This window comes from Primulina huaijiensis, unplaced genomic scaffold (genome assembly GCF_012295235.1).
Source record: "Primulina huaijiensis isolate GDHJ02 unplaced genomic scaffold, ASM1229523v2 scaffold3245, whole genome shotgun sequence".
Taxonomy (NCBI): domain Eukaryota; kingdom Viridiplantae; phylum Streptophyta; class Magnoliopsida; order Lamiales; family Gesneriaceae; genus Primulina; species Primulina huaijiensis.
The window spans coordinates 238,546-249,935 of NW_027357612.1; the positions used below are offsets into that span (position 1 = coordinate 238,546).

Consider the following 11,390-nt stretch of genomic DNA (forward strand, 5'->3'; position numbering starts at 1 on the left):
TTCCATCATCTGGATAATAACTCAACCCACCCGTAGCTAATTTGTGTTAAAAAAAAAAAAAACACGTAATCTCGATCGGTTCATTTGACCCTTACTCTGAAGTATTTTGTTATGGAACCATATTTTCCATAATCTTGTTCCGTGGAAAATAATTATGTTTTGTTTTTTGAAAACAGACTTTTTAAGTGATAATTTGGTTTGATTGAATGATAAATCATTTGATTGTATAAAATAAGATAAATTAAAAGTGAATCAAATATAGGACAACTTTTCCAAACAGAGTTTAAATAGAGTCAAATGCATTCGGTAGACCCGAGATTTTCGAGATCATCTCCGTCCCAAATATATTCGATATTTTTTGCTTACTACTTGGTCCAACTATGTTGTGCTTCCAATTCCAAAGAATGAGATATCTAACATCAATTCAATACATAATTATGAAATCATGTTTAAGGTCTAGAGATATTTCTCTAGTAAGTTTATATATTATTTTATATATATGTAAATTCAGATTTGTTGCATAATACAATTATAAAAAAAACAAATTTTTTTTAAAGAATAAACGAATCAGCGAAGAGTGGATATTTGTAATTACGACAGTTTATTATTAGTTATTCAGCTGTGTTCTAATCCCCCATGAGTGGGGAGTTTTCATCAACCTCTGCTCCGCAGAAAAAGAACAGTGGAGTCAAGAATTTTGTCCACTTGACTTCCAAGTTCCAAACATGAAATACATACGTACGGCCAGCCTAAAGAGGTTGTTTTCCCTTAAACGACAGAATTTCGACGAGCAAGTCCCCAAAGCAAGCGACTTTAATGCAAAATTAGACCAAGAGTCGGCGCTTTTTCAAAAGCCCGTCTGGAAATGTTTCTCCTTCGAAGAAATCTTTACCGCCACCAATGGTTTTTCCTCAGGTTCGTTACGTTTTACCTGCATTTCTTGATAGTTGAAACCCATATTTTTTTCTTAGTTTTCTGGGTTAAAAATGTGCTATATATATTTTATTTCTGTGGTAGATAATTTGGTAGGCAGAGGAGGGTTTGCAGAGGTTTATAAAGGAGTTCTGCAAAATGGGGAAGCCATTGCTGTTAAAAGATTGACCAAATCAGAAAATGATGCAGGAAAAGAGAAGGAATTCTTGACAGAAATTGGTACATTGGGGCATGTTTCTCATTTGAATGTGACGCCACTTCTTGGTTGTTGTATCGATAAAGGACTTTATCTCATTTTCCAATTTTCTTCAAAGGGTTCTGTTGCTTCTATTCTCCATGGTATTATGTGATACTGATATATATTTCAAGATTTCAAAAAAAATATACGTGTGACATGATTTGGGAAAAAAATACATTTTCTTCAATGTTTTTAGATGAGAAATTACCTGTAATGGACTAGAAAACGAGGCACAAAATTGCTGTTGGAACTGCTAGAGGTCTGCATTACTTACACAAGAACTGTCCCAGAAGAATAATTCATAGGGATATCAAGGCTTCGAATGTTTTACTGACTGCAGATTGTGAACCTCAAGTAAAAGTTACATTGATCTTGTTATTCTGATTTTTCTTTTTGATTCATAGATTAGCTTATAAGCTCGACCAACACTACAATGCTAATCGTCTTGGATTTGGCTCATCTTTCATGCTTGCAAGTTACAGGACAAACGACTTTCCCTAAGAATTGCTAAATGTTCATAAAATGACATAAAATTTGGCCCGACAAACTAAATGAAGGGGTGACCAGTATGTCGAGAAACATAGAATAAACATTTACTTTTGAAGATATTTTCAACCCCTTCGACCACCAAGGGATAGACTAACGTTAGAGCTTGTATTTGCATGGCGTAGATATCTGATTTTGGTTTAGCAAAATGGCTTCCAACACAGTGGAGTCACCATTCAGTTGGTCCTATAGAAGGAACAATTGGGTACTAATCCATTTTACGATCTCTTGCATTGTTATTGTACACGATTGCTTTCTATAAAATTGACATTTTCAGCATTCTTTAGGCATTTAGCTCCGGAATATTTTATGCATGGTGTTGTAGACGAGAAGACAGATGTATTTGCTTTCGGGGTTTTGTTGCTCGAGCTTATTTCTGGAAGGAAACCAGTGGATAGTCATCATCAAACTTTACATAGTTGGGTAATGACAGATTCTTCAACTTCAATTCTTATTCAAATAACAGAACATAGTTTAATATCTTAGTTTTCACTCTATGAATTCAATAGGCCAAACCTATATTAAATGAAGGAAATACAAAGGATGTGGTTGATCCAAGGCTTGAAGAAATTTATGACGTAAAACAGCTTAATCGACTGTCATCTGCAGCATCTCTTTGCATTCGATCTTCTCCTGCCTGGCGGCCTACTATGAGTGAGGTGAAACTTTTAATATATGCTTCGAGTTATATGTTCCTGTGGTTTTCTCTTGAACCATACGCTAAACATTTGAATTCTTTCATGGCATCACTTTTTTCACCAAACTCCATAATTCTCCTAAATACCGTCACGAAATAAAACTGTTTCTCGAATGCACATTCTTCATTTTTGTATCCTTTTGTCGTCTGCTAATTGATAGTAGAGTTAATGTTATAAGCTTCAAGCAACATAGGACATAAGTATGTTCTAGCTTTATTCCAACATATACAAGATTATTTTAAATTTAATGATTGTTTATCAAGCACCTCTTTAATCTCAAGAGAACAAGAGTTTCTTTTATGTTTTCATCATCTATTATGATACAACTTGTGACAAGAAAAGAATCGTTCAAAAGTAGAAGAATGGTTTATCTTATGTGCAATTGGACTATTTGTTGCCTATTTAATTGTTGGCCAAAACTGAATGCAAGTCTTATATCATGTTCTTTGCTTTAGTTTATTTAACTATTTAAACACAGTTTGGAAATGAAATTTCTGGATCATACAGTTCAGCAATGTTGAAAGACTGTCCTTTATTGTGGTGTTACATGTTGCCCCATTACATAAATTTGTATACATATTGTTCAGTCTATCGCCAATAGGGGTGGACCCAACAGGGTAGGGGTGATCCGTCCCCTCACATACAAATAATTTGAAAGGCATAATTTTTCTGAAAATCCAAGTTTTATCCTTCAAATTTATCAGATTAACACCTGCTCTCTGGATCTACTAGGTTCGCCCACAACCGTGGATGGTGCTATGTAAACGTTTGAGACGTTTTTCAATTTTGGCAGGTTTTGGAGGTAATGTTATTGAAGAAGAATTCGACGAGGAAAAATGGAGAATCCCCGAGGAAGATCAAGTAGACGAAGAAGAGTTTTTGGGGTTTGATGATCTTGAATTTGAATGTGGTAGTTCTTCCTCAACATCTCCACATGACTCAATTTTCAAGTTATAATCAGACAACAAAGTCTAATATGATTGTCTTTTGAAGTTTGTATATCATGAGAATATGTTTTTGGACATGATAAGATCCATTTAAATGTAAGGGTAGGCGTTAATATTTATTATGTGTGTTATAATTTATTCATAGCTTACCTCTTAGCCGATCTTTCAGATTAAATTTTTATGTGAAATAGTCCAAATTTAGTGGAATCTTATCATAAAGGAGATCTTCGAAAAAAATATTTTACGCATCTTCTAAAATTTTCGGATTTTAAAATTTAAATTTTGCCTGATATAGAATTCAACTTTATTTGTTGATTGACACAAATTAACGTGACAACAAGGATACATTGATTAGCCAAGCAGTTGTTTTGTTTTATTCATTTGCTATTTTTTTTATTACGTTTCGATGCACACTAAGTAGATCTCCGGCTAATGCAATAGTTTGTAAATCACGTTATTAATTAAACCGCACGTGAAAAATCTTATGTGACAGGCTCGTTCAGGATGGAATCGAATTTATGATCATTTGTCGAGCATTTACATACACCACCAACTAGAACACTTTTATGATCTTTTGTTTTATATTTTTTTAAATTTATTGATAGATGAACCGACATCCTCCCATTTTCAAAAGTTCCATCCAAAATTTACATTTTTTTTCAAAAAAAAGAATATGATTACTATGATCAGAAAAGATATTTTTTTAAAAGCAAAATATTCTGCTTGTTCGTGGTATAATTAAAATATTTTTTAAATAAATCATTGTATCCAACCAATATGAAATTCAGTAAAGAACGGACGTTTATCGATATAAAAAAAATATATTGTGTTCTCATTACAATATATACGAGCCATAAGCAAATATTTTTAATAAATGAAATTCATTTTAGATAATAAATTGAACACAGCGTATCGATAATATATTTATTTAACATGGTAGTAACTGGTAAGTATAACTACTTCAAATAACAAAGATTTGTGTGGGGATAGATAGATAAAACCAACCGACGCTTTTGGTTTTGACTTAACCAAATTTTGAAGTAGAACAAATCTTAGGACGGGAAGTACCAGGTAGAATTAGCTTGATTTAATCCAAAATCAGGTGGTGTTCTAAAAAAAAACTTAGCTTAATCTTAATGTCCGACGAAATATCCGCTTTTTTAGTTTAATACTAATACACGAGGTTTCATTTATTTTTGAATGAATATGTTTCTATGAAAAAATATATTGTTTGAATGGAAAGTTGGAATGATTTATTTAAAAAATATGACACACTAATTAACAATGATCTCATTTTTATTAGAGTATGATTTTCTAGGTTTGAGAAGACTATTTACTATTGCAAATTTAAAAAATTTTATATTTTATAGAACTTGAAAAATTATGCATTCAATCTTAAATTTACGGTCTTTCTATCAATATATCTTTTGTTTTGGTATGATTGGTTTGGTTCTTCTCTATAAATTCGATTTCTAAAAATTCAGTGTGATGAAAATTAATCGAACAGTAGTCGCTCTAGGATATTTACTTGTAAATATATAAATAAATTTTCAAGAGTTCGAAAATTTATTGTTAGGGATTGAGGTTTTGGGCTACACCCTTAATTTATGTGTTGGTGGCATTTAGGGCTACACTTTTACTGATAAACCTGAAGTAGTTGCAAATCTATTCCAAATTCAAGAACTTCATTTATAATGCGATTGATTGGGAAAGCCAGCAAGTTAAGAGTGATTGACTACAAAAAACTATGTTTAAAAAACATATAAAAAAATGCCTAAATTAAAATTTCTGACTTTCGAGCTTATGTTTCTACTTTTATTCCAAAAAATAAAAATAAAAACCTTTTTTAAATTCATACAAAGGTTAAATCCACATATGTTTTTATTTAAATAAATGTACTTTAAAAAAGTTGAACTTATTTAAAGTGTTTTTTTTAAGCTACAAAAATATATCCAAACTCCCCAATTAACAAATAGTTTAATTAATCAATCGTGCATCTCATTATTGTTGGACCAAAATAAATCCCATTAGATGCGTTTTCAAGTTCCTTAATCATATCAACTTCTTTACGAATTCAACCATTCATGTTATCTCAGCGCAACCTTTGAAACTATTCACCAAGTAAAATGCTGTAGGAAAATTTATCTATTATTATTATTATGAATCTAGAATATCTGTCCACAAAAATGAAGACCAATGTTCAATAGCCGAAAGAAACTAAATCTACGGCATTTTAAGAACATAGTTTCCATGGAAAAAGGTAACACAACAAGCTCAAAGATCTTCTTTTCCCTCTGTAACAATGCCAAGAAGTTTTTCGAGTTCGCCATTTTCATATGCTTCAACAGTATCTGTGATGTAATTTTTTCAAATCATTACACAAGGAGGAAAGAAATTTGTAGTCGAGTACTTGGGACAAGAATTTACCATCAGAACCACCGATGTGCTTTCCATTGATGAAAACCTGTGGTACGGTTCGCCTCCCTACAATCTGACTTAAAGCATCTTGAATGTTTGCTCCATCCTCTGCACGCATTTTACAAAGACAACACCCAGTAACCTTAAACGAATCTAACTGAAAGTAAGAAACCGCATAAGTTTGTTCCAGGTTTCCCATTTCCCTGTCTTTCTACTTGCCACCCTTTAATTCATGTTATTACTCCAAATTTTTAATTGATGCATTCTTCGACTAGGATAGCAGCATTGTTAGCTCGACACGAGATCAATTGATCGTTCTTAGATTTGATCAGAACTGTCAGCCGGAATACTTTCATGATTATAACACAATAAATAAATACTAATTTGCAAAGAACTCATGGTCTGAGTCCACAAACATGTTCGTAAAAGAAGATCTATGAACCCAACCTGAGCTCACATGCTCGAGCTATTTTATCTTAGACTCGATTAGCTTTAGGTAAAGCTCATTTTGTCCTTTTAGATCTTGAGCTCGACTTAAGCTAATCATTCACATCTTTAGTTTGATATCAAGCAATACTACACGATAGCAGCAATATGTGCACAATCGGAGGATAAGAATACAGCTTCTAAAGAACAAACCTCTCTCATCAAGTTCAACAACATACGGCTCTTGCTTCAACTCTTTAAAGACAGCTTTTGCCCTTCTGCAGTATCTGTATGTCAATCACAACAACAAAAGGGAACAATGTCAACATCATTAATTTAAGATTACTGCCGTGTATGAATAAATTAAGTTACAAGAATCATTGGCACATCTCAAGCTTATACCAAATTCCCATAAACCGTAGCAATTCACAACTTAGAGCCAAGTAATATAAAAGTTAAAACATGTTCTACCCAGATACAGATTGCAAGGCAACTTCTTACAGAACCAATAAGGATGTGAAAGTCAAAACCAATAGAACATGTTTTAATTGTTAAGAGTCAAATATCGGTTTACATCCTGAATCCTGATAGCAGATCAGGATGAACCAAAAAAATATAACAAAAAGAAGGACGTGAAATTAAAAGAAAACCTAACTAATAAAGAGATCCACGATTACAAAGAAACGAAATAGAGAAAAGGGCTCGATTCGTACGGGCAATACGATTTGGAGAAGATAACAATTGAACGAGAAGATATGGTCTTTTTGACGAATGCTGCTGGAGATTTGGGCTTTGCTTCCACATTCGATGCCCACAACATAGTTAGCAGTAATGTAATTGCGAAGAGAAATAGCAATTTTGATACCGTAAATGATGGAAGGAAACCCAATTTCGCCATTTCTCAGTGCAATCGGAGCTGAATTCGCCCCAGTTCTGCTCAGATATAAAGATTAGTAGGTTTAGATACGAGTTAGTGGCTTGATTTGGATCTTACACCTTCCCATTTAGGGAGAATTATATTTATATTTCACAGCCCCACAATAAAATTAAAAAATAGAGAGGCGGTCTAGAAACTAGATGGAATTTTTTAAAAGAGAGTAATTTTTCAAATAATTTTTATGTTTGAGTTGATGTAAATNTTTATATTACAACATATAATCGATTTTTCAGAGAATTGTGTAATAAAATAAGTTTTAAACTAGATTGATGATGACGTACTTCAGGTCTAAGGGCAAAGTGAGATGAGTTAATTCGGTTTATATCTACAGTCAAAAGTTATATTTTGAAATAACATTTTTCGCTTAAATCAACATATATTATATAATTTTTCATAACATAACAAACAATAAATGATACATTTGCACTGAAAAATAATATTTTGAATATAAAATTAATATTGTTAATCAGTGATCGGAGATCCATCTCGCGAAGTTATTTTGTGAGACGATATTGTATAAGTTTTTGTAAATGTAGCATTGTGATACTTTTATAATACATTGTGTTTGATTAATGTGATACAAAATTGATATTGATAAAAAAAAATTATATTACATGATTTAAGTTAATCCGGGTAATATGTGGAGATCCGGATTATCTGCTAATATTCAATAGTTTAAATGACAAAATTAAGTTGAGGTAAAAGAGTCAAAACACACCACAAATTTCACCATCAATAATACAATCGAAGGTATTGAAATCTACGAGTGGCAACAATCTCCCATGCACGTCAACAGGGGCAACCCCATTTTAAACCTTGGAAATATTATGTTGCCACCCATTGTCCCCATACGGGAAAAAAACAAATACTGCAAATTAAGGAACATAAGAACCATAATAATGTTGTATCTGAAGGGCTGATCATCACGGCCACAGACAACTATGTCTCTATCGTGTGGAATATTAACATCATCATTGCGTTCGACCCAAATAATCGTCACTTGATCAACGAATGGGCTGTTATAATTATAGATCTGGTCAATGTGTATAATTTTGGAAATATGTAATCTTAAGTTTCTGATAGTTGATTTATCATCTTTAGAATTTGTGCATAAAGCTTTACTTTCATTACCTCCATCAACAAAACCACGATTTCTCTATATATCAACATTAGCGTCCATGACAACATACATCATATTATCCAACTCGCAACAAAAAGATGGAGCTTCACAATAAACCCCATGTATTTCATGTAGAAAAAAATGAACAGAGGAAAACCTAGGAAAAAAATCCAAGTAAATAAAGGCACGATAAAAACAAAAACATAATCCTTACAAATAGGAGAACATGCCAGATGAACGGACATAATACATGTTGTAGGACGAAATTATATCATTTAACAACAGTAGCACATGGGACATGAAATAAATATAAATAGATCAAAACACTAGTAGAATTTTTGGTTTTTATTTCGCCACTGGTTACTTCGACGATTATTAATTATGAAGTAGTATATACCAATCAATTTCGATAATAAAACCGACGAAGTAAAACATTATTTTTTACTTCAAAATTTAATAAACACGGGCTTGACATCTAGTTTTTTGTAACATTTTACTTCGACAGAGTATTTTTGATGAATTAAAAAATTAAAAAAAAATTAAATTTTATATTTAGTGAAGTAAAAAAATGAATCATACTTAACTTTTAATTTCTCTTAATTATTTTGTAAAAGATGAACCGATAGATAACTTTTAATCTATTTCGATTTTTAAATTGTAGCGCCTAAAAATCTGAAATAGCCACTAGACCGCGAATTAAATAAAATAAAATAAAATTTTAAATATTTAATTTTATTTGAAAAAGAGACTTAAATGCTAATTTTATTTACTGAATTAAAATACACTTTTTAAATTTAGTGTAGCAACTTTAAAAGTCTGATATATACACATATATGTCCAAAACCCACCCCATAACCCCAATCTTCGGTTCTTCTCCCGCTGCTGCGGTTCCTTCCAATTACTTCCTTGACTTTCAGCCTCAACCTTAGCCTTCGCTTCAACAGCTGCCTTCAGGTCTGTCGTTTTTGGGTGTTTGCTTCGGATTTATGCCTGGTTTCTCAATGATTGTTGCTGCTTGTAGTATATGTTTTGAAAGACGTCAATTTTGGGTGTTTCAAGATTTCCTTTTTTTTAATTTTGTGTAACTTCTGATTTCCCAAAAACCGAAGAGAGTTTAAAAATGGTGGAACTTAATTTTGTTGCGGTTCCTTCCAATTGATTTTGATTTTTATTTTTTAACTGTCGTGGTTCCTTCCAATTAATTTTTTGGCTGCTTGCATCTCTGATGTGAATTTATGAATTGTATAGTTGTATGATGAAGAACCCTAACCGGATCTTCCAGATTGTTTCTTAGCTCTGCTGCTTCATTTTGGTTTGATTCGTTCTTAGACTTAGATACTTTCTGATGCCTTCGTTGGTCCAGAGTAGCTGCTCCATTGCGTTGTTGTGCAGATTTCGATTTTGCTCTGTTTAAGTTCTTGAGTTTTTCTATTATGATTTCTATGGACTATATTACGTGATATTAAAATTGTGTCGAAGTTAAAGAAATAATTTACTTCACCATAACTCAATAATTGTGAAGTCGTTCTTTATTAATTACGTCACCGTAATACAAAAAAATGAAGTATTTTAAATCGACTACTTCGTCAATAAATGTAAATTGTGAAGTAACAAAATACCAAATACTTCAAAAAATAAAAATTATTGCGAAGTTATAGAATATATTTACTTCATCATAGTTCCATAACAACGAAGTCGTTCGCATCAATTACTTCACCAAAATACAAAACCTGTGAAGTTATACAAAACATTTACTTCGTCACTCGATGTAAACTATGAGATTATATATAAGCTATTACTTCTGCACTCCACAAAATCGATGAAGTAAAAGACGTTGTTTTACTTCGGCATCGGTCTAATTCCAAACCAGTTTTCTCTTATTGAACCGGTCAAAGACTTCGCTAATTTTTTGGATACGACTTCGGTTATAATGCGAAGTAAATTAAAGAAATCCTAAGAAAAAAATCCAAGTAAATAAAGGCACGATAAAAACAACTACATAATCCTTACAAATGAGAGAACATGCCAGAGGAACAAACACAATACATGTTGTAGGACGGAATTATATCATTGAACAACAGTAGCACATGGGACATGAAAAAATATAAATAGATCAAAGGGGAAAACAATCTTATCTGTGTATAAACATGATAAAAAGAACATAGCAACTAACCATTAGAAATAGATAAACCAGAACAACAAACACGTTGAGACTGAGCAACGTCGCAGTCAAATTAAAATGATTACAAGAAATTCTTTAAGAGAATGCACGTGGCTGGGAGGAGAAAAAAATAAAAAAATAATGATCCGATTTAATTATATTTTATTTTGACAATAATTAAGATTAATTATTTTAAATTAAAGAATTTAAAATACTATAGTTAAATAATTAAATTATGTGTTTAAAATATTTATTAAAAAATATCAATTTATAATATATACTATATTAAAATATATATTTAAATTATATACCATACGAAAAATTGAAATAAATCAAATCAAATCACTTTTAATATCTTTTACATTTTATAAAAGTTGACGATATGATAGAGTCAAATAAGGACACAAAAATATATATCCATTTTTACCCCACATTATGAACAATACCAACATTATTTTCTATCAAAATTACAGTTATGAATAAATGTTTATTTTTATTTAAATATATATCAAATAAATTATATAAAATATTGGCATATATATATATATATATATATATATATATATAATTAATATGACTCTCTCTCACGCACACCACACCTAAAGGCACACATTATTCATCTCTCACGCTCTCATCAACCGAAACCCATATTCCCCAAACCCTTCAATCATTTTGGTCCCCTTTACCACCGTTAGCGTCCGGTGCGTCGCCGAAAAAATTGAAATAACCACATATCTGGGAAGCCCTTGATGAGAGCTACGTTTTGGTACCAATATTTCGAGGTATTTCGCGGCTTGGATTTTCGGCCGTCGGAGTTGGTCGCGATTTTCCGGCCGTTTATCGACTGATTTCGGTAGTTTTGGGTTGTAGGTTTCTTATAGTTAAGCTTAGGATTTTTTTCGTTGCTAGTTAACTCATTTTCCGACGAATTCAGTCCCTGCCGCCGCTCGCTGCTGTTTTCCGGCC

At 32.0% G+C, this 11,390-nt stretch overlaps 1 protein-coding gene, 1 long non-coding RNA gene and 1 pseudogene across 2 annotated transcripts in view; 1 reads left to right on the plus strand and 2 right to left on the minus strand.

The window, feature by feature from the left end:
• The window catches only part of LOC140968135 (uncharacterized), a 52,798-nt gene that overhangs the window by 14,661 nt on the left and 26,747 nt on the right, over positions 1 to 11,390 (minus strand). The window lies entirely within an intron of this gene.
• On the plus strand, positions 630 to 3,450 carry LOC140968068 (probable receptor-like serine/threonine-protein kinase At5g57670; annotated as a pseudogene).
• LOC140968126 (glutaredoxin-C4) lies at positions 5,495 to 7,229 on the minus strand. The gene is made up of 4 exons (XM_073428982.1): positions 6,920 to 7,229; positions 6,420 to 6,493; positions 5,790 to 5,888; positions 5,495 to 5,713 (listed from the first exon to the last, which is right to left on the minus strand). The coding sequence occupies exons 1-4, from the start codon at positions 7,102 to 7,104 to the stop codon at positions 5,637 to 5,639; spliced, it is 435 nt and encodes a 144-aa protein (XP_073285083.1). The 5' UTR covers positions 7,105 to 7,229; the 3' UTR covers positions 5,495 to 5,636.

Coding starts and splice junctions, on each gene's coding strand:
- LOC140968126 (XM_073428982.1), bottom strand. CDS start 7,104: ATGGCGAAATTGGGTTTCCTTCCATCATTTACGGTATCAAAATTGCTA. Junction 5,889..6,419: donor TGTTGAACTTGATGAGAGAG/GTTTGTTCTTTA, acceptor AAATGCGTGCAG/AGGATGGAGCAAACATTCAA. Junction 5,714..5,789: donor GCACATCGGTGGTTCTGATG/GTAAATTCTTGT, acceptor ATTACATCACAG/ATACTGTTGAAGCATATGAA.